General features: G+C 37.7%; 1 protein-coding gene and 1 non-coding gene across 2 annotated transcripts in view; both read right to left on the bottom strand.

The window, feature by feature from the left end:
- The window catches only part of IL13RA1 (interleukin 13 receptor subunit alpha 1), a 50,798-nt gene that overhangs the window by 23,770 nt on the left and 2,839 nt on the right, over positions 1-24,189 (bottom strand). Inside the window, exons 2-6 of the mRNA XM_016124440.2 lie at positions 21,144-21,283; positions 15,155-15,293; positions 13,257-13,377; positions 5,417-5,604; positions 2,996-3,147 (exon numbers count right to left, since the gene is read on the bottom strand). Coding sequence (XP_015979926.2) covers positions 2,996-3,147; positions 5,417-5,604; positions 13,257-13,377; positions 15,155-15,293; positions 21,144-21,283 — 740 coding nt within the window. The remainder of the gene's footprint in view (positions 1-2,995; positions 3,148-5,416; positions 5,605-13,256; positions 13,378-15,154; positions 15,294-21,143; positions 21,284-24,189) is intronic.
- Positions 22,614-22,741, bottom strand: LOC118608169. Its single transcript, XR_004952961.1, has one exon. It is a non-coding gene; the product is annotated as a small nucleolar RNA SNORA35 (small nucleolar RNA).

Here is a 24,189-nt window from a genome sequence, read left to right as displayed (position 1 = left end):
AAAAAAGGAAAATAAGAGCACAGAGCACCAAGTAGACCATTTGCAGGGATGGGGTTGGTCAAAGACAAGTAATTCCTTACTTTATGATTCTGTTATGAGTGACCTCTGACCACAGCCTCCACGTGATGATACCAGTTCATGTTCCAGCCTATTTCCCTCTTTTAACTAGAATACCAGGCAAAATAATTCTTCAAAAACTTTAGCAAAAAAAAAAAACAAAAAAAAAAGAGTCTAACCAACAGAGCTCAAGATTGGTGAGCACATATAAAGCTGATGACATTCTAGGGGAGGAAGCATCTGGTAACCATCTGCTAGGAGAGAGAACATTAAACTCAAGTGTATAAACAGAGTTAATTCCACATAGATTATAGTTCTGACTTAGGTGGATAAATTCCATAGTATGTGTGTTCTCTTTGGTTCAGAAGTTTGTAAAAATGGTAACTCAATTCAACAAAAATTTATTAAGTGATGACTAAGCAAAGGGTGTTATATCAGATATTCTTGATCAAAGTACAATACATGGAAACCAACCTTTGAAGGCATACTTATTAGCTGTGTGGCTTATAGTAGGTTACTTAACCTCTCTGAGCCTTAGTTTCTCAATAAAATGTAACCTTTTTCACGAATTATTATGAGCTACTTTATAAGAAGTACACAAAAGAAGATATTTGTAGCATATCATAAACAATAAATGATGGCTATTATTAAGAGGAAGTACTGAGGTGGTTCTCAGTAGTTAAGAACAGAAGCACTAGAGTTAGACTTTTGCCGAAATTTTGACTCTACCACTTTCTAGAAATGTGATCTTAGAAGTAACCTCTGAGACTGAGTTTTCTCACCTGTAAAATGGGGACAAAATGAAGGGATCTAGATCTTTGAGGTTTTGAAGACTAAATGAGACAATTCAGATGAAATGCTTATTAAAATACCTACATACTAGTTGTTTAATACATGTTAGCTACTATTAATAGCAGGAACAGCACAAAGTAAATACTATCTAACTCCTCCCTACAGGAGCTTGTATTTTCAGTCGAGAGAAAAGGCCTACACATGTGGTCAGGGTAACTAGCAGGACATAATTCAGTGCCAAATGAGTAATACAAGCAGCATGTGTCTCAGAATTTGACAGAAAAGAATAGTAAAGGCTGGAGTAGTCAAATATATTTCAGCTTTCTGACAGCTCACTTAGTTGGAAATCCAAGCTGCACACCTTCCTCATTTGGAAGCCCTTTGTTTTTTCCCTTTGCAATACTATATGGGGACACCAGTTTCTGGTTTGCATCATGGTTATTTTATTTCAGAAATAGACTCATTTGCAAATGCCCAGAAGAACTCTGCTCAGCTGTGGACCTGGTCACTCCTTCTGGAGTTACAGCCTGTCAACACTGGCTTATTTTAGTAAGTACAGATGCTCCTCAACTTATGATGGAAGTGCGTACCAATAAACCCTTTGTAAATTGAAAATGTTATAAATTGAAAATTCATTTAATACACCTAACCTACCAAACATCATAGCTTAGCCTAGTCTGCCTTAACATGCTCAGAACACTTACATTAGCCTACAGTTAGGCAAATCTAATACTAAGCCTATTTTAGATTAAAGTATTGAATATCTCATGTAATTTATTGAATACTGTACTGAAAATGAAAAACAGAATAGTTGTATGGGTCCTCACTATTAATCCACACAGCTAAAAGCACACTGGGCCTGATGAATGTTTGAAGCATTTAACTAAAATTAATTACACACGAGAGAGTATCATACTACATATTGCTAGTCCAGGAAAAGATCAAAATTCAAAATTTGAAGTATGGCTTTTACTGAATGCTTATTATTTTCACAACATCATAAAGTTGCAAAATTGTAAGTTGAAACATGGTAAATTGGGGACCATCTGTATTGTGAAACTCCCATGATAAGCTAAGTCAACTGAGCCAAGGATTTTGCCTTCCTGTAAAATGCTGGGCTTCTTTAAAAGCCAATCTAAAACACTTGGTTTCTAACCTCTAAAACTCAAGTGCATACAAGGCCCAGGCAGGTGGCACACAAGTGAATGGCACAATCCCTGTGGTGTTGAGGCGCCACCTTATGGAAACTACACTCCTCAGGTACCATGGTTTTAAATCTGGGCAAAAAATTGAAATGTAATAAACAAACAGAACCCCACTACATGGTCCATACAAAAATGCTTGAGGTCCGAATGTTACCTCTAAAGTGTAACAATGAAACTGATGACCTGAGGCTATGTCACATCCTGTTATGACCCATGTTTTGTATTAGATTCCAAATGGCAGAACTGTATATAATCCAACCAATACTGACTACTCCAATTTAACTACTTTAGTTGCCACAAACTCCAAGAAAACTGAATGGCCATACCAGGGCCTCCAAATATCTACCTGATCTGACCCTAGTCTCATGCTTAGACATCTTTTCCTAATATATTTAGGCCACACCAGTTTCCTGTTTCTCACACACACCATGTTCATTCCTGCCTCAGTCTTTGTACTTGCTGTCTCATCCAACCCCTGATCTTCACATGGCTAGCTTGTGCTCATCATTCTGGTCTCATCTCAAATGTCATCACTTAGGATGACTACCCTGCCCGGTATTCTCTCAAGCCCTCCCATCACTCTACTACATCACCCTCTTTAATTATCTTCATAGTATCCATTCTCTGAAGTCAGCTTGCTCATTTACATATGTTTCTGGTAGGTAAGCTTCATGGAAAAAAATTTTGTCAGGTGTTGCATGCCTGACACATGGTAGACGCATAATAAAAATTTGTTGAGCAAATGAATTAATGTATAGTTTGAATCTTGCAGTCAGTACTATCATAAAACCTCAAACTTTCCACCACCCTGTTTCAGACAAGAAGTTTCATCATCATTATGTGCCAAATCCAAAGTATCATTTCATTAATACTTTATTACACTGTAAGAAATTCAAGTGAAAAAAAAATATTTAAATAAAAATGATCAAAAAAAAACTTACGGATAAAATATCATGTGTCTCAGTTTGGCTGTTATTGACTTCTATTTGATAAGATAAGCATCTGCTAGCAAAATTCTGTGGATTCTTCCCTAGCACGTACAAGCCGCCATCTTGAAAAAAGAGATTTTTAATATGTGGAGGATCAGGTTGCACTAAAAGATAAAAACAGATGAATATAAATTAGCTTCCAGAGTTTATTTTGATGAGATATGTATATGGGTAGAGATAAAGAAGGTCACAAAGTTAAATCAAAATAGGACTGATACTTTTAATGGACTTACATGATCAGATATATAGTTCTAGATTTCTGATTAACCATGATTACTGTAGGAAGCTTATCTTAAACTGCTAGAAAAATGGATCTGAGGAACATCTTTGGTTTCTGGCAGGTGACAGGAATTCTGACCTGCATTTAATTAGAAGATGATTAGGGTATAATCAGGACATCCGCAGCTGCAACACAGAGAATAAAGAGAAGAAGTCCTTGGGTCCAGATGTGCCTCCACCTGATGAGTAAGAGGCACCAGGTACAAGGGGTTTTCTCTGCTGTCACTCATTTGTGCCAATAAAAGATGACAATTAAAAATTAGCCTAGTCTCTGTCACATGCAACAACATAGATGAACCTCAAGGACATTATGCTAAGTGAAATAAGCCCATCGCAAAAAAGACAAGTATTGTATGATTCCACTCATATGAGGTATCTAAAGTAGTCCAAATCATAGAAACAAAAAGTAAGAAGATGGTTATCAAGAGCTAGGGGAAGTATGAGGGGAGACTAGTGTTTTTGGACACCAAGTTTCACTTTTACAAGATGAAAAATGTTCTAGAGAGCTGCACAACAATGTGAATATACTTAACACTACTGAATAGTACACTTAAAAAGATGTTAAGTTTAATGTTATGCAACTATAACCATAATTTAAAATAAAGTTAAAAATTAGCTTAATAAATTTAGTTGTTTTGGAAGTCAACTATGCTTACGACCATGTCATGAGAAGAAAATGGATAATTAACAGAAAACAACTTGAAGATATCATCTAGCTGAAAAAGATCTCCCTTTATGTCACCACTCATCTCTGGGAAGAAAAGTAGCAAAATGGACTTTAAAAGGTCTCTCAAGGACAACTTGCCAAGCAAGGGAGAGGAGGGCTTTGCTTCAGATGATCCCACTTGGCAAGTTACTGCAACCTCACTCTCCTGGCCTACAAACTAAGCTGCCTTTGTCCACTATTAGAATTTACTTCCATGACTATCTGAAGGGGCAGTAAATAGTGCTCTGCTCACAGACTTGGGAGCCTTTGTCAGTTCATGATTATTTGCCTATACATTTTCTGTATATCGTTTAGCCAGAACCTGAGATCCCTGTTGGGGTATTACAATAAATAAACAAACATGATACTTATAGTAGTCTGCTTTAGAGATTTACAGAACACTTTTATACATCTCACATAATTTGTACCTTACTATAGTTGATCCTCGAACAACATTTGGGTTAGGGGAGCCGACTCCCTACTCAGTCACAAATCCACATATAACTTTTGACTCCTCCAAAACTTAACTACTAACAGCCTACTGTTGACCAGAATCCTTCCCAATAACATAAACAGTCAATCAATGCATATTTTGTATGTTATATGTATTACATACTGCACTCATAATAAAGTAAGCTAGATAAAAGAAAATGTTATTTAAAAAATCACACAGAAGAAAATATACATTTATAGTTTTTCACTTTCAGTATAGTATTCAAACCTGTGTTGTTCAAGGATCAACTGTACAATCCCTTGAGGTAAAGAGGGACTATGTACCCCATTTTACAGATAAGTAAAAAACACTTAACAAGAGTATATGCCTTGTCCAAAGTGAAGAAGCTAAGACCTTTTTGTTTTCAAGTAGAGGGCTCTTTCTAATAGCTGATACTTGGCTGCACTGGCCTTTCTGATTGATCAGTGCCCGGGCCACCCAAAATGTTAGATAATTTGAATATCAACCCAATCACTCCACCTCCAATTTAAGGTTTTTTTTTTTCCTTTTAACCAAGAGGTAGATTATTCGTAGACTATATTCAATTATATTTATTCTATAGCATCATCCTGCAGATGATGTATTTTAAGTATAAGAGAGTAAATTTTAAGAGTCAGAGACCCTGAGTTCCAATCTTGGTTCTATAATTGCTTGCTCTCAGTTTCAGCATACTCATGAATAAACAAAGAGAAAGCATGTGGCACATGAGCTCAATATTAGAATTTCCAAGCTTGGTTCTTTAAAAAGATCAAAGAAAGGTATAGAAACAGTATTTTTTTCTTTTTTGGCCTGGAAGACCTTAAAACCAAAACCATCATTTTTTTATTATTTGAATTGATTGCTCAAAAGACCTAATACTTTATCCACACGGGCATAGAGGGTTTCTAAAACTTACCATGAGAAGTTAAAGGCACTATATTGAAGGATGGTCTAATTTTTCCTACATTATCCTTGACCATTACTTGGACACTGTGTTGGTCGAAACTGGAATCCTTCGCTTTATTCAGAGCAAAGGAACAACCAATACGTTGATCTTCTTTATCGATATTTTCACATTGAAGAATTTTTCCCAGGCTGCTATGCCTACAAGATAAAATGAGACAATCTTCTGCATTATTTTTAACAAGATATTCAAGAAACAAATGTAGAAGTATTTTTGTTGTTTTGTTTTGTTTTTAAATACTGAAGATGTCCATGAAAAGCAATGTTTGCAACATGTCAAGATAGCTTTCTCTAAAACTCTATTTTATGTGGCTCTATTTCATACTCTAGAAAGAAATGAATATTGCTTTTTTTTTAACATTGGTACTTTCGATAGCTATGGAAACTATAGGGGCCTTGACTCTTTTTCCTCTTTTGTATATGAGATGTTATGAGGCCAGGATGAGAAATTTTATGCTTCTTAAAAATATCTCATCTGCTGAATTCCATGGTTCTCTTCTGGTTCCTCTGTCTGCTCTTTCCTTGTTTTGTCTTGTTCCTCTCCCTTCTCCTCTTCTCAGAGGGTTCCCATCCAGTCCTCAGCTTTCTCCACATTTCTATTTCTTACTCCCTCATCTGTTCACCCACAGCTTTCATTTCCATCTCTTGACTAGAATTTCTATGCTGGGGATTCCTAGTCCTGACCTCTCACCTCGGATCCAGTCTCAGAAATCCAATTGCTCCATCTGAGTGTTCTAATCTTGCCTCGAATTCAATGTCGTGCCCCCTCTCCCATGACAAACTGCCTTTTCTACTAACCTTCTCAATTTCTATCAGAGTTCATTTCCTCTAAGCTCCTTGATTAGAACCTTTGAAATCTCCTTTTCCCCTCTCCTTTCCCTATAGTCTATCACCAAATTTTGTTATTTCTTCCTTTACAAAGCTTCTTGGATTCTCTCCTGTGAAATTTCCATTGCCCTCACCCTGTTTCATGTCCTAATCACTTCAGGCTTCATGTTTTCTCTAGACTGACCTTTTGGACCTTCATTATTAGTTCACTGCCAGATCAAGGTTCCAGAACACACTAAGTGTCTTACTTCTAAGTGTGGCTTTAAATGCCTTCCATAACCAGTACTGTTGGTATCTTATTTTCCGTTTTGAAAACCTCTACATATACCTTTCCCCAGTGATCATCAGCAGCTGGCACAGTGCAGGCAGACAGAATGTGTTCATTACACTTTTTTGTCTAGACTATTAAATGACTCTTTTATAGTAACCAGCAGAAGACACAGAGTCAAGCCTTACATCATCAGCCACAATGGGAGCTGTGCAGAAGTTCTCCAGAAAAGGGAAATGATTTAAAAAATGAACTAAGAATAAAGAATCCTAAACCCTTGATCTATTACCTCAGAATCATCTCCCAGAAGATCCTACTTAGAAGGCTTTGCCCAGGACTTAGGAATCAGCATTTTGACAGCAATTCTCCAGGAGATTTTGCTGCAAATCAGGCTTTATAAAAAACTCAGATCTACTCCCACAAATACAGTCAACTGGTCTTTGACAAAGGAGCAAAGGCAATACAAGGGAGCAAAGATAGTCTTTTCAACAAACCGTGCTGAAACAACTGGACATTCACATGCAAAGAAATAAATCTAGAACTTATATTATTCACAAAAATAAACTCAAAATGGATCACAAACCTAAATGCAGGATGTGAAACTATAAAACTCCTAGGATATAATATAGGAGAAAATCTATACGAACTTAGGTATAATAATGAATTTTTAGATATGACACCAAAAGTATGATCTATAAAAGAAATAATAAGCTAGACTTCTTTAAAATTAGAAACTTCTGCTCTGCAAAAGACAATATTAAGAGAGTAAGAAAATAAGCCACAAACTGCCAAAAAATATTTGCAAAAGACACATCTGATAAAGGACTATTATCCAAAATATACAAAGAACTCTTAAAACTCAACAATAACAACTCAGCTAAAGAAATGGGTCAAAGACCTTCACAGACACTTCACCAAAGAAGATATACAGATGGCAAATAAGCATATAAAAAGATGCTCCACATCATGTCATCAGGGAAATGCAAATTAAAGCAACAATATATACCACCACACACCTATCAGATGGCCCAAATCCAGACATTGATAACACCAAATGCTGGTGAAGATATGGAACAAGAACTCTCATTCATTGCTGGTGCAAATGCAAATATGGTACAGCCACTCAGGAAGATTTTGGCAGTTTCTTACAAAACTGACCATACTCTCACTATACAATCCAGCAATCACATTCCTTGATATTTACCTAAAGGAATTGAAAACTTTTGTCCACAAAAACCTTCATACAAATGTTTACAGCCACTTTATTTGTCATTGCCAGAGCCTGGAAGCAACCAAGATATTCTTCAGTGGGTGAATGGAAAATTAACTGTGGTACATCCAGACAATGGAACGTTATTTAGCCCTCAGAAGAAATGAGCTATCAAGCCATTAAAATACATGGAGGAAACTTAGATGCATATTACTAAGTGAAAGAAGGCAATCTGAAAATGCCACATACTGTATGATTCCAATTATATGACAATCTGGAAAAAGCAAAACTATGGAGACAAAATTCAGTGGTTGTCAGGGGTTAGGGTTGGGGAATGGTATGAATAGGCAGAGAACAAAGAATTTTTAAAGCAGTGATTCTGCATGATACTATAATTGTGGGTACATGTCGATTTATGTTTGTCCAAACCTATATATTGTACAACAGCAAAAATGAACCCTAAGGTAAACTATGGACTTTGGGTGATAATGATGTTTCAATGTAGGTTCAACCTTGGTATGTAAAACTCCGCTGGGGGATGCTGTTAATGGGGGAGGCTATAAGGCATGGGGACAGGGCTATATGGGAAATCTCTGTATCTTCCTCTTAATTTTGTTGTAAACATAGAACTGCTCCCCCCAAAAAAGCCTTAAAAAAAGAAAAGAAAAATTCAGATCTAATATATTTAATCCTTAAAAGGCTGTGCAAAGAAATGTTTCCATGTAGGAAATGCTTTTGTCTATTAAGAAATAGTACATAAGATTTTTCTCCTAGTTGTAGGCCCCGTTGGTTCATGAATGAAAACAGTCTTTTAAAAAATGTTACTGCTTTGGCTAGTTTTTAGATCAGACAGGCCTGGAATGTTTTCTATGGACAGCCGGAAACAGAAACTTAAGATACTTATGACATTTTTGTTATATAATAAAACAATGTACATAATTTTTGTTTCAAATAATGAAAGGAAATCCTCTAATGGGCAGTCTTTGAGATCTCTTTTTCATTTTTGGACCCCGAGTATTTTACATATTCTCATGGACCCCAGATATAAACTTTAAATTTTTTTGTTGTTGTTGTAATTCAGAACAAATAAGAAAAGGGAAAATATTGGTTTTGAATAGACGGTATTTTGGGACTTGTGAAAGTTTGGCTAACCTAAGATAGACAGCATTCAGGTACTTCCTGTTAAAATTCACACACTGAAATCCTCCAGACTCACAATCCAGACATAAGGAGGAAATGAGCAAAGGAAAGACTATTTCCTAAACTCTGAAGATGATTAATGTGGTAAGAAAGTACCTAAAATTCATTGGCATGACTAGTCTGTAGCTATTAGGATCAATCTCCTTCAATGCCAGACTACGGCTATAGTGCCACTAGTCACTGCTCTGGAACATCAAAATGATGCTACATTTTTTGATCGGGGATTAGGGGAACAATCTGGCAGTTTGACATAATTTAAACAGGCACATAAATCAATTACAAGTGTCTGGTAATGAATGAACCATGCGTCTCCCTTTCTTTTGTGGTTTCAATTGGAAAGAATCTCTCTAGGGGAGAGCAGAGGAGGAGGAAATATGGGCTATGTGCTAATCCTGTGAGGTGGGGGAAGAGGCTTGAAATGTATAGTGGCTACATCTGCAAGGGAGTGGGAATGAATAATAAAAAACAATATAACTATCATGTACTGAGTGCTTACTCTACACGTTAATGGTTAGGCATGACTCTAAACACTTTTGTACAATAGCAGCTCTCACAACAACCTTAAGAAGTAGTACTATTATTACTACCTCCATTTTACAGATTATAAAAAATGAGTCTCAAAAAGAAGGTACTTGTCCCAAATCACACTTTAGCCAGGATTTGAACCCAGACAGTGTGGCTCCAGAAAAGAATAAGCTACAGGATGGTGAGGGCAGAAGATACAGAATCTGTATCAGCACTGTCCAACAAAATTTTCTGGGATTATAGAAATGTTTGATATCCGTGCTATCTAATACAGAAGCCACTAGTCACGTGTGAAATTGGCTAGTAAGACTGAGCAACTTGTTTTAATTTGCTTGAATATTAATTAATTTAAATTAAAATATAAATAGTCACATGTGGCTCATGACTCTTATATTGGACAGCACAGGCCGACGCTACACAAGAGTTCACACTGATGACCAACTCTGGCAATGTGTATGACAAGAAGTGCTATCCCTGATCGTTGTCCCCTTGGGTGCTAGTGAACCACCACTCTCTGGAGATGGCCTCTTGCAGCACCTCCAACAATGGTAGATTGTGCTCTGCACAAAGGCATCAAATGAGGGCTGAAAGCCAGCCCAAGCACTGTCTGCTGTCAGGTTTGACAAGACATGGCATTGGCTTAAAAGGAGGAGAAATACTTCAAGTCACAGAAAGAAAAATGCTACTTCAAATTGGTCCAGTGTTCTGTAATTTATGTACGGATGAGGGAGGGCCGAACCTTTTGCAATTTGCTCTAAGACTTGGTTTCTGCTAGTATATGTCCCAAGGCACGTTCCTATTTTTGCATTATAAGAACTCCAAGGGCTAGGCCACCATCTACCTCTAGTGTCACCAGGAATCCTATATCTGGGTTACTTTCCTGCACAGTTTGCCATGGAATAAGACACAATTTTAAGACTTCTTTCCTTCCTTTCCCTGTCCACTCTATAGACATAGACTCTTTAAAGGCTTTCCCTGTGATTTTACCATAAATGACTCTAGGGAAAGCAAGAGGGTTTAACAGCATAATAACACAAGGATGCTACCAACTTTAAGAACCTCTTAAAAGCCCGTAGTAACAGCTCTCTGTGGACTTCACCGCAACATCACCAGAGCCAGGCTACTCTTTTTAAGGCGTAGTTCTCTGGCCCTTTCACTAGCAATTATTTAGGAAGTCAGAGCAACTCAATTCTCCTCTTTTTTTATTCCTGAACTATAATGCTCCTGAATTGATTATCCCTTCTAAGTCCTCACCCAAGTTCCAAATATTCTCTAGCTTTGGATCCTACCATTCGAAACTTATTTATGGAGCACCTGCCATGTGTCAGGCACTGGGAAAAACAAGACACAGACCCTGCTCTCAAGGAAGACTGCAGTCTGGGGAGGGCTACCACTAAGTAAACAGGAAATGACAGCAAAATGTGCTTAGTACTGTCACAGGAAAGTGCAAGGTACCATGGGACACAACAATGATTGGGCCTACATCTAGACCCGAGAGGTCAAGGAAGGCTTTCTGGAGAGGAAGTGATGTCTGAGCTAAGATAAGGACAAATAAGAGGCATCCAGGTGACAAGGCAAGGCATGGGCTGCAAGGAGACATCGAATGGCTCCACTCTTCTGTTTGAACTCCATTATTCTGTTTGAGGGTTTGAAGAATCAGTTTGAGGAACTGAAAGCAGTGTGGGCTGGATGGTATGGTACAAGAAGGGTGGGGTGTGCATGGAGGGAGGTGAGACTAAGTTAGAGAGACTGACAGGAGCCAGGCCATAAAGGGCTTTGCCTGCCATGCTGAAGGTTTGGACTTTATCCCAAAGCCACCCGGAAGCCACTGAAGAAGGTTTTAAGGAAAGGCAAAACAACAGGTACCACAGGTGTGCAAGTGACATTACAAAACCTCAGAGGAGAATGATTTATGTAAGAAAAACCATTCCACACTCAAACACACAATCTCAGTGCTGTCTGGATTCACCGGCAGGGCTTTTCAACTTTGCCAAGGTATCCTGTGGAACAAGTGAATGCAAACCCCCAGGTAACTTTGGAGGTTTTCATTCAGAAATTCATGTGACTTTTGCATTCTATCCTATGACCTAGCCATGAGTGTTTTAATATACCAAAAATAATTTTCATCAAGTCATCAGGCAAAATGGACACTCCAGTATGAAAGGCCATGTTTACCTTATAGCTTCAGAAGTCCTGGACATGGTCCTCCACATCCATTCTCTCAGAAGTGTTTTGGAGAGCAGATTGCTAACACTAGATATCCCACTTTCCCAGCCTGACAAAATATCCCCATTCCTTACAATACTCCTAAATGTCAGGCTCTGAGAAAACCCCCATCTGTGCTATCCACTGCTTCAGCAAAGCCTCACAGCCTCCCCCTGCCACACTACCCCAAGTTCAACACCAGCTTCTCACAAGTTTGTCTATACTTCTGCAACAGCCTTCATCATACACTCTTCTTTCTATATAGGTAATTGTGTTGGGCTCTGTCTCCCTTTCTACATTTTAAGCTTTAGGAACACAGAGACATGTTTCTTATCTCAGCTGCTTATTCAGTGCTTTATCCACAATGTGTGCTAATTAAAGTTTTATTGAATTGAATTGATTAACTTGGTCTTTTCTTCCTTGTTCTGTTGACAATAATTCTAGGCTCTAAAGGAGGGGAAATGATTAAAGATTAGTTTTAAAATTTAATAAATTTTATAGCTATAGTCACAGATATCAAATAGAAGTTATTTTATGGGGAGCTAAATTACTTTTCAACCCTGGGCATGGTATAATTTTCCTTTTTTAAGGCAGACACCCTTACAGAGCTGGTGGGAATGTAAATTAGTACAGCCACTCTAGACAACAGTTTGGCAGTTTGTTATAAAACTAAATATGCAATTACCATATGACCCAGAAATTGTACTCTTGGGCATTATTCCGGAGAAATGAAAAGTTATGTTTACATAAAAACCTCAACACAGGTATTTATAGCAGTTTCATTAATAATAACAAAAAATTAAAATAACCAAGGTATCCTTCAATGAATGAAAGGTTAAACAAACTGGTACATCCATATCATGGAATACTACTCATCAATAAAAAGGAATGAACTATTGATACATTCAACAACTTGGATGAATCTTAAGAGTATTATGCAGAGTTAAAAATATGTGCTGTATAATTCCATTCCAGTAACATTCTTAAAATGACAAAATTATAGAGATGAAGACATGATTTGTGGTTGCTAGAAGTTAGAGACTTGGGGAAGAGGAGGAGGAGAAAGATGCAGAGGGGGAGGGAGTATGGTTATAAAACGGCAACTCGAAGAATCCCTGTGGTAATGGAACTATTTTATATCTACACGTGTGATAAAATTGCATAGAACTACACACACACATACACGTACACACACAAATGAGAGCATGTAACACTGGTAAAAGTTGAATAAGGTTGGTGGATTATATGAACACCAATTTTCTGATTTTGATATCAGACTCTAGTTATATAAGATATTACCATTGGGAGAATCTGGGTAAAGAGTATATGGGATCTCCCTATACATTTTTTTGCAACATCTTGTGCATCTATAATTATTTGTATTTTTTTTTAAAGTCGTCCCCCAAAGCAGATGCATTTTCCACTGAAGCAAACTGCCCATCTTCTTGGGTGTGACAAAAACAGGTTGTTCTTTTTTTTCTTAACTAGGTCATATCCAAAAGCTCCCAACACCATCACAATCAGTCCTTCCCCTGTAAGTCTCCTGTCCATACTCACCAGTAGTAGAGGGTATAGTTAGTGTCAGGACTTGTGTTCCTTCCAGGGAGCCAAGTACACTTCATGTACCTCAGGTTGTGCCAAACACATTGTAGCTCAGTTACAGCTGACTCTGGATCACCTAGAATGCCAGCCAAGAGTTTAGGACCCTTCTTTCCTTGTAAGGCAAACTAACCAGTCACTCTGGGCATGGGGATGAGGAGAGTGTTTCATGATGCTTTACCCAAATCTAAAATGTTCACAACTTTCTCTCTTACTTCCTGATACTAAGAAAACATCTTTATCATCATGGAGGGACCTCTAACTCTTATATCCCTAACTTGAAGGAGGCTTTAAAGGTCAAAAAATATTTCAATAACAGGAAATGACTACAGGATTCCAAAATGAATGTGAAAATATAAACAATCCCCTCTACCTATATTAAAAAACAAGTCTATTGAATTATAATTTACCTTCCTATCTTTTGATCAATACTCTAACACATCTTGTGTTAAAAAATTTTTTAAAACATTTTTCCTAAAGCAATTTGAGGCAACCATAAGCATAACATAACTCTTAGTAGCTGCCTATTGTGTGTTATGACCTTAAGAGCCCTAAAATCTCCATGACCTAAAGTCTCCACCTCTATACAGTACTGTGAGTTAAGGCAATGTGTCTCTAAATTAAATGTCTCTGCTTATAATGCAAACCTATTCTCCCTCAGGACCCTTGAAGTGGAACTGTATTGAGTCATCATCAACCATTTTACTGTCATAATACAATTTATTTTTTTTTCAGATTATTCATGAAATTCCCAAAGAAATGAGAATAAGGGAGGTAAGTTGTTTTAAACCATGCTCCCAACCTACTAGCAGTATGAATTTTATAATCTTACAAATATTACTTCACATACTTTTGATCAGTGCAAGACAGGTAGATAGAATGGTCTAGAGAACAAGCCATGTATTGCTAATATTTGGAGGTCGGAGATGGGGCCTTGAACAACCAAAAGGCAAGATAATTTTAATAGATAATAAGTACAGAGAATTTACTCTTTGCTAGGCACTATTCTAAGCACCTCATATATACTGACTTAAGTAATCCTTTCAACAGTCCTAGGAGGCAGGTACAATCATCATCCCCATTTTACAGATAAGGAAACTAAAGGGAGAAGGGGCTAAGTGATCTGCCTAGGGTCACACAACTAGCAGCTGTCAGAGCTAAGATTTAAACTTAAACATCTGGGCTCTGGTAGTCCTGCTTTTAATCAGTATACACTATTCCCTGCATGCAACATAAAAACCAAAAGGACCCTGAGTGATGGGTGGGAAGGCAGCTGGGAGACAATGATCAACCCCACTACCTGACAGTCTTTCCTAGGGCTAGTCTTGAATTGGAATCAGGCCAGCATGCCCATTTTCCTTTTTAAACATCTTTCCCCAAAGGTATGCTGTATATAAAACTAAGCTCTCTATATAATGAGTAAGATAGTACATATTTTGGGGTTTTCTGAGGCACTGGACCTGGATACTGAGTACTTACAGCAACTCACTCTGTTTCCTTCTTCCTTATAAAATGAATCAGGGTAATAATAATATGCACCTTGGTCATTAAGTTTATGAGGCTTGATTTAGGGAAAGTGTGTATGTATGTATGTGTCATTTTCCAAATTAATAAGTGCTATATAACTATTAGGCATTGTTATTCAAGGTATCTGCACAAACCTTGAAGGCAGGGATGTCCTCATATAGATCACTGCATTTCCAGCACCTAGTACAAGTGCCTGAAACTTATTAGACTCAGCAAATGTCTGATACTGAATGAATTAATGAACACTGAACATAAGCATATGGATAATTTCTAAATACCAATTTATATTTATTCTCTAAATGCCAAGAGAAATTGCTTTCAGTTGTTACCTTCGGGGGGCGAGATGCACTTTTCCACCAAAGTGCTAGGATTGTCACTTTCATTGGTGCTACACTGGGACCCCACTTGCAAACAAATCCTCTCGTTCAGAGGCACTTCTTTTGAACGATAAGTTTCTGGAGCGATTTTCTAAGGTTAAGAAATAAAAATAGTCATTGCTATAGCAAACACACAGAAATACACTTATATAATAAAACATCAGCATGTCCATATGTGCAAAAAATGGAAAATTATTCAATGGTATAGATGAGTCATGCCAACTTGGGGTGATTTTGCCCCTCACCCCTCCCTGAGAGACATTTGGTAATGTCTAAGAACACTTTTGGTTGTCATAACTTGAAGAGGGCTGTTACTGGCATTTAGTGGGTAAAGGTCAAGGATACTGCCAAACATGCTACAATGCACAGGACACCCTTCCCTTCCCTCAACAAGGATTATTCTACATCAAATGTTGGTATAAAGACAACTTCTGACATTTTAGATATAGAAACATCCATGACATTTACCTATAAGCCTCCCATACTAAAATCTTCAACTGTCTAAAAGCAATTTTAAAGGAAACACAATAAGATTATCACAATTCAATTCCAAGCAGACACCATATGCCATCAAGATCAAGGTAAATGGGACTGCTTTAAGAATCCAGTGATCCTAGTCACCTCTGAGGAGAGTAAGTAAAGAAGGGAGACCTGAGGGTCAAAGAAAAACTTTTAATTAAACATCTTCCTCTACTGTTTGACCATTTTGACTATCTCACATACACATATAAATTTTAAGGGTTGCTATATGCACTGAGTGTACCACACTCTTATTCTGAAAAGTAGATAAGCTTTGTGGAACCACAGAAAGCCAACTTATAGACAGCATACAGACATAAATCAAAACTCTGGTCATTATGATTTAGAATAATAAGATTAAAGGGTTCCTCAGAAAATAAACATTTCCCAAGGTGATAGAGCTGAAATAATTAAGAATGGAACTGCTTTTAATCAGAGCTCTAAGGAGTTTCCTGTTTTGCAATAGTTTCTGACTCAAGTTGGAGACAGTATTTCCTTTTATATATATGCTGATTTTCACAAAGAGGAAAATTTGTCAGTTACCTCTATTTACCACCCTAAGGGGCTGCTCTGCCATTTTACATGCGTGTTGCCAGCTGAACATGAAGGCAACTGTGAGATACTCCCAAAACCAGGACATAAAGATGCCCTCTGCAAGGAAGCTAGCAAGTCAAGAATTCATGAACCATAGCAGAGACACGAAAAAAAATCACTTTACAGAGGCTGAACAGCTCTTAGGCCTGAGCGTGATAGCACTCTGAAAAGGAAATTAGTTGGTAAGCCCTGGAAGAAAAGGAAAAAAAGTCTGTGAGCAAAATTCTGGATGAGAGACAAAAGAGAGTGATTTGCTCCAAGGACAATGATTATTTCTGTCCCACCAACGAAGCTATGTGTACCCTCAGTGAGGCCTCCAGCTATTCTTAGCCAAGTACATTTTCATAACTAATTCCTGATGCCTTGCCAAGAAACCTACTTATCATTTGGCTTTTCATACAGTTGCTGTTTACAGGGATAGAACGTACCAGTTAGGCTGACAGAAGACTTTCTAGAGTATTTCATTTTTATCGTTTTCATGGCAAAGTAAGAAAGTGGCCCTTGAGAGGTGAATATGTGCTAAAGAAATGAGGTTTCTCAGCCCGTGAAGCTGAAGACCAGCCTCAGGATCATGGTAATGGTGGCAGGAGACCTCCGAATACAAATTCCACCCACTTCACAATTTTATTAAGTACAAGTCCTACACAGTAAGTCCTCACTTAACATTATCAGTAGTTTTTGTGACTTTAAGTGAAATGAAATATAATAAAACCAATTTTACCAAAGGCTAATTGATATAAACAAAAGTTTAGTTCCTATGGTATCTCATCAATATTATGACAAAATGACATTAAATGAAAGGATGGAATTCCCAGACTTGTGTACCCCAGAAGGAGCCACCCTGACCCAAGGACCCATGATAATTCTTCTTTGGAAGTTGCATTTGCCCTTTGAGGACACCAGGGGGGAAAATGTATGGTCAAATGCTATACGTTAGAATCACCATAAAAAAAAAATCTCAGTTCTCTTATTATATTAGATATTGTTCCAGTGAGAGGGCTGAGGAGTTTTATTACACACATAATTTGATTATAATGAAATTATTTTAATTGAAAAAAAATTTTGTACCTAAATTTGAACCTTATGTTTTGGGCATTAGAATAATAAAACGACTAAGAAAAGAGACAATGGGGAAATTACAGAATGTTATTAAAATCTCTTTCAAAGCTCAAGGTAACTAATATTAAATTGGCATGAATAACATAGAAATCCTAATTGTCAATGACTGCCAAGTCAAGCACACCTCCCTCTATCAGACAAGGAGCTAAAGCCTTCCCAGCAGATCTTGGTGAGGTATATATAATGGCTCCCATGTGAGTTTCAGCTATGATGACTCATTCCACTGGTAGCTAACTGATGACATTATGCTCCACCCCTCAGGGAATCTGGCCTCCTTTGAAAATTTATCAAAAACCAAGGCCAGAGTCCTGAACTGATCCCTCCCCCTGAGGAACAGTTCATTTGGTTGGATTGAACCTTTCCCAGCTGCATATTCCTTTCTCAGAAAGAACAGAGTGCCAGCTTCAGCTCTACCTCTTTGGATGCCTAGACAGAACAATAACCTTTTAATTTGTTCACTTGGTGAGACTTGCCTATGTCTTGGTGATGAAACATATCTAAAAATCTAATGCCAGATCCTTCCTCCATTTAGGTTGAGAAACTATTACAGATTACTAAATCAGTGGTGGAAGACAGCAAATTAAGGTAATTTATTATTTTTAAAAAAATCATCTATGAATCCTTGCCTTGTTTTAATGGTCCTCAAAACTCAAAATTGAAAATGACCTCAAGGCTTTATCTCATTTAGCAACCTGAGAACATTAGATGTTCACATAAGCCCTTTAACACATACAAACTATCATAATGCTACTTCTTCAATATGCTTCAAAGGATACATGCATTCCAGTTTTGTCTGATGGTGTTAATGCTGTGTCCAAAGGACAGAAAGAGAAAAAGGAAATCACTTCCGCCATTCATTCTCAGCTTCAAGGTTGTAAACTTCAAAAGGTCCAGACAGGAAATCTCCCAGCACTGACTGAAAGGAATAATTCTTATTTATCCCAACTGCAATACTGATAGCCACCAATGCTGTCAAATGGTGGGGATAAATGGCTTTAAGCAGAAGTCACCCTTTATGGTCTCTTCAGAGGCAAAATGGAGGAAACAAGATTAAATGACAATATTAGGTTGCACCATAAGTATAGCCTATAAAAGCGACAATCGCATTTGTAAAGATCTATGCACTCCAATATTCATGGTGGCACAATTTACAATAGCCAAGATATGGAAGCAACCTAAATGCCCATCAACAGATAATTGGATAAAGAAATTATGGTTCATATATACAAGGGAATATTACTCAGCCATTAGAAAAATGAAATCCTACCATTTGCAACAACACGGATGGACCTATAGATTATTATGCTGAGTGAAATAAGTCAAACAAAGAAAGATAAATAGCATATGATTTCACTTATATACGGAATCTAAGGAACAGAAAGAACAAACTATTCAAAAACAGAGTCAGAAATATAGTGGACAATTTGGTGACAGACAGAGGGGAGGGGTTTGGGGGACTGAGAGAATGGGGTGAAGGGTTAAAGAAGTACAAATCAGTAGTTTATAGTTGATCACAGGGATGGAAAGCACGGCAGAGGGAATGTGATTAGCATTTATATGTTGGCTAAGTGGAAAGCCCGGGGAGAGAGGAAGCAATTGGGAGGGATTGTTTTATGAACTATATAGATGTCTAAACAATGTGCTGTATACTTGAAACTAATTTAAATAAATAAAAATTTTTAAAAATTGACAATCGCTTCTGGTTCAACCTAACAATAGTAATAAGAGTTAACAATTATTGGATACTAACTCCATATCATGTGTATGATGAACATCGTCTCCTTTTAATACATATCCCCTTCATGTAAAGTAGGTACAGGTAACCTTTGAACAGCGTAAGGGTTGGGGGCACTATGGTGCCCTGCTTAGTCGAAAATCCTCATATAACTTTTGACCTTTTGAATACTCAGATTCAACCAACCGCAGATCAAAAACAGTATTTTAGATCTGCATTTGGGAAATCACTGTTGGGAATGAGAAAATATCGTTTTTCATCAGCGCTTGGTTGAATCTGCAGATACTAAACTGGCACATAACAAGAGCCAACCATATTTATTGAAAAAATCCACGTAAAAGTGAGCCTGTGCAGTTCGAACTCATGTTGTTCAAGGGTCATCTTTACTGTTATTAGCTAATCCCTGCCAGCCTTTTATAAACAAGGAAATGGAGGCTCAGAGAGGTTAAGTGACTTGTCTAAGATCACACAGCTTGAAAGGGGACGAGACAAAATTTCAAATCCAATTCTGATTTCACTACCTCCTAAAGTTACTTTTAAGTTTAAATTTCTGTAAGTATACTGAGGAATTAACCCTATTTCTAAACTAAAATATCATGTCTACCTGACTGATCCTTAAACATGGTTGACCTGTTAGAAAAAAAGGTGACCTCCCCTCAGGGTTTCAATTAGATACTTAGGGAGACTTAAGGGTCTTTCTCGGAATTTCTCAAGACTGAACTACCAAAAGTTGCTACTAACACTCCAAATGCTCAAAGCCCCTCCTTAGGAACAAGAGGAAGCCAACATTGTGAAAAGGGGAACTTGACTACTAGTTTCACTGGAGAAGTATTACAGGCTTCCCCATCTAGAGGACCTCTTTTACAATGTACATACTTTTGACTCAGTTCTTTATCAATTAACACCTAAACCTTAATTAACACTTTAGCAGGATAAGGGCCAAGAAGGCATTTTAGCAAATTTTCCTCCAGTGAAAGAGCTTGTTCCATCCTTACTTTATTAAGCCTTCACATACATTATTTTTCTGTGTCCCAGTAAACCAGGGGAGTAAAGCTACAGTTTACACACAAGGAAACTGAGGCTCAGAGAGGCCTTTTCAATCTAAGTAATTTACTCCAGGCCACTGAGCTAGCTGAGTGGCACACCAGCTAGAATCTAGTTCTCCTTAGACTCTTCCTGTCACTTAGCTACTTGAACACTGCTAATAACAATTTCTCATTTGGCCCCCTCAAATTCCTAGAAAAAGTCAATCCCAAACATCTCCCCTCTCCCACACACACCTCCACTGAAAGAAGGTATAAAGATATGAGACAGATCTGAACAGATGATCACATACTTTGAAGAACCTGTCAATTAGAAGGGGCTACAAACCAATAAAGCCCAAGAGAAAATTCCATTGAATAAGATTATCGTAAAGAACCCAAAATTATCCAATCTTGTTAACAAAAATTCACTTAAATCGGTCGACTACACCTCACTGGAAAGGCTCAAAGTTCCTCTAATTTTTCCTCAGGCATCAGGAAACCTAGTCAGTCCCACCAACATCTTATTTTTTTTCACCTTCCATATGGCCATTTGCTTTGCATCACATACTTCTTGCCTATCTGTGCATGTGATTAGCAAGACAGTGAATGTGAACATTCCCTGAGAAATTGAAAGTGTTATATAGATACAAGGCAAAAGATGGGAATACAGGAACCAATTTAACAATTATTTGTTGAGTGCCTAATAAATAAAGATATCTAGTATTTCCTATCGGAGAATCTCAATTGCATTTGATTATCACATAATTAGCAATTATTTTCAAATGTGAAATTTTGTCAACAGTTGTTTCTGTAATTTTCCTAATTAAAATTTGGACACAGCCCCAAATAAAATTTCTACTTTGAAGTAAGATCAGAATTTGGCTTATTCTTGGCTTCAATTCATAGTGTTCCCTTACCTCATCAATGCCATATATTCTAGAAAACTTACCTTATCCTGCTTATTGCCAAAATGACTGAAATACCATAGACTACAATTCGGGCTGGCTCTTTCAGGAGGATTCCATGTCCATATTACTGTGCAGAGGTTTTCAACAGAAACACTCAAATTCGTCACTGGAGGCTGAGTTTCTGTTCAAAGCACAAGAAATAAGTTTATTATCAACAGATGTTTTTAGTGGTTCATTTAATTCATTCCTCTAAGTCCTAGAGGCCAAAAATAAGAACACTGAGTAAAAATATCAAACATTTATTTACACTCCACGTATTCATCCATTGAATCCTCACAACTACCCAAGGGCAGCAAATGGCCGAGCTGGGGTGCAAACCTAGAAAGTGTGGCTCCAAGGCCACATTCTTAACTACTTGGTATTGTGAACACAGAGAAGAGTATATTCTTACACTGCTAAGTTTTCTTGCTGCAGGAATGTGGGGGCCCCTACACTTTGGACTCACTTCTCCATCAATACTGATATTTCCATCTCAGTAGTTCTGCCAGTGAGCTAAAGCAGCTCATTGCTAATCATGCTTGCTAACATGATCTAGTAATCGTTTTTATAACTTTTCCTAAAAAATACTGAGAAAGAGATTTAACAACCCTTGCTGCTCCCTTGAGGTCTGACACTAAACAACTAGAATTGTAGCTTTGACTAATCTGAAGAAGGAGGAAAAGAGGAGAAACTGTGAACCAGTATCTTCAAAATGTTTCATTTGGAGAACCCTCCCCCCCCCCGCGCGCCACACACACACACACACACACACACACACACACACACACACACACACACACACACACACACACACACACACACACACACACACACACACACACACACACACACTGTCTCCACCAAATATTTACTGACTGTTATTTTGGACCCAGCTCTAAGATCAGGGAAAGGAGTTCTACCGCTTCTGCCAAATACAGGGAAATACATTGGGGCAGGGGAGAGAAAACATTTCAAACTTTTCTGAAAACTTCTCCTGAGACCAGGACTACCAAAACCATCCCCCAGACACTAGGTGAGTGGTGTATAGAATGCTGTCCTATCTTTGCAACTTTTCTGTAAATAGAAAATTATTCCAAAATAAAGTTTATTAAACTAATTTTAACCCCACCCCACCCCAAATTGTCTAACGTGGCAAACTTAATCATTATTAATTATTTGAAGACTACAGTTATATTATCAGTCAATAGAGTTATATTTTATACTCTATGACAACACGTTGGAGTGCACCAGACCTCTAACATAATCTGAAATACTTACACCATTACCTTTCTCTTTAACTGAACAAAAAATATTTCATGTATCCCAAAATTATCAACCCCACAGGCACGATGTAGTTGCGATTTCCCCCAACAGTCAGTGTTGTACATAGAAGCCTGCAAAAGCCCTTGACTCTCAATATTAATTCCCTCTGTCCTGACTCTACTACCATTAGCTTTCCTGTAAGATAGATCAGAGGCCCAGGTGTTAGAAAGACCAGCCCACAGCAGGCCAAGTCCTTGTGGAAATAAGGAATTCCAATTGCACTGCATTCAAAACCAGCTAGTGCCAGGGAGCACCAATGGATCAGGCAACAGTGCTAGCGTTAGAATTTTAAGTGATTACAGGACTGTACAGCTATTCTGTTTTGGCTTTTCTAACATCACATCAATAATGTTTTGAAGACAAATCATTTGTCAGGTGTAGATCCTCAAATAAAAACCTGCTCCTACTGAAGACTACTATCAACTTTAGGATTATGTACCTTACTCTGCTGGTTCTAGAACCACAATGCAGCAAACTGCCTAACTACCTTCCCACCTACCTCCCACTCTCACACAAAACTTGAAGCCGTGCTAATAAAAATATTACCAATTTATGGTTCACGTAAATCAGACCCCAATTTTCCAGGTAATTTAAGACCTCTCTATTTTTTAACCTCAGTATTTTAATAGAACAATAGCCTGCCCTATTTCCAATCTTGCAAATTGGTTTAAGTTTTTCTCCATCTGTTTTGAAGCATCCTTTAGTCAGATATTCTAATTGTTTTTACATTTTAGGTTCCTTGTGGCTATCTGTCAACCTTTCACTCCCTAATCGTTCCTTCTATTCCTCTTGAGATTTTTCTACTTCCTATACTTTAACACACACACACACACACACACACACACACACACTGAAATTTTAAATACAATCTCCAAATGTTTAAATATATATGAATGCATGTGTATGTGTGTATAATACATCCAGACGTCTACATAAATAAATGAAGACTGTACTTTTTGTAAAGGTCTCTAACAGCTGCCCTCAGTATAGTGCACTGACCAAGAACATGGACTCTGGAGCCAAACTGCCTGAGTTCATATGCCAGCTCTGCTACTTACTAGCTGGCAAATTACTTAACCTCTATATGCCTCAGTGCTCTCATCTAAAACATGAGGGTGATCATAATGACCTAACGATTATTATGAATATTACATGAGTTAATACAGATGAAACGCTCAGAACAGTGCCTGACACAGGGCAAGTGCAATATAAATGTTAGCCAGCTGCTTTCTTTCTTTTTTAAGAGACAAAACAGTTCTAAAAAATTGCTTTGGTTTTCTCTAGAAGTGACATGTGCCCATGGTCTTTGAGACAGAATATGTATCTCTTCTGCCTGGTAAGCTTTCCTTAGGCATCTAATTTCACCTATTTCTTAGAAGTTGATCACTGACTTCAGAAAGTGAAGTGGGAAGGGGAGAGGGACTCAAATAGCTCCCCTGACTGAACTTCAAACCTCAAGTGAGTCTGTATGGTCATCTAGCACAATATCCTATTCTAATTAGAAATCGACATGATCAAGGCTCATTCAAATAATAAGGCCTGTTGCTTAGCTAATAGTTTTGCATGCATGTTTTGGGAAAAGTTAAGGAAATCACAAGAATCACATATGAGTAAGCCATCTCCTTCCCTTACATCTACTCAGTCATCAACCTCTGTGCATTTTTTCTTGCAACTGTCATCAATCACACTAATGTGCTTTGCTTGGCCCTGTTAAGTAGACAGACA

This window comes from Rousettus aegyptiacus, unplaced genomic scaffold (assembly GCF_014176215.1).
Source record: "Rousettus aegyptiacus isolate mRouAeg1 unplaced genomic scaffold, mRouAeg1.p scaffold_m13_p_9, whole genome shotgun sequence".
Lineage (NCBI taxonomy): Eukaryota > Metazoa > Chordata > Mammalia > Chiroptera > Pteropodidae > Rousettus > Rousettus aegyptiacus.
This window is presented reverse-complemented; position numbering and strand designations above follow the sequence as displayed.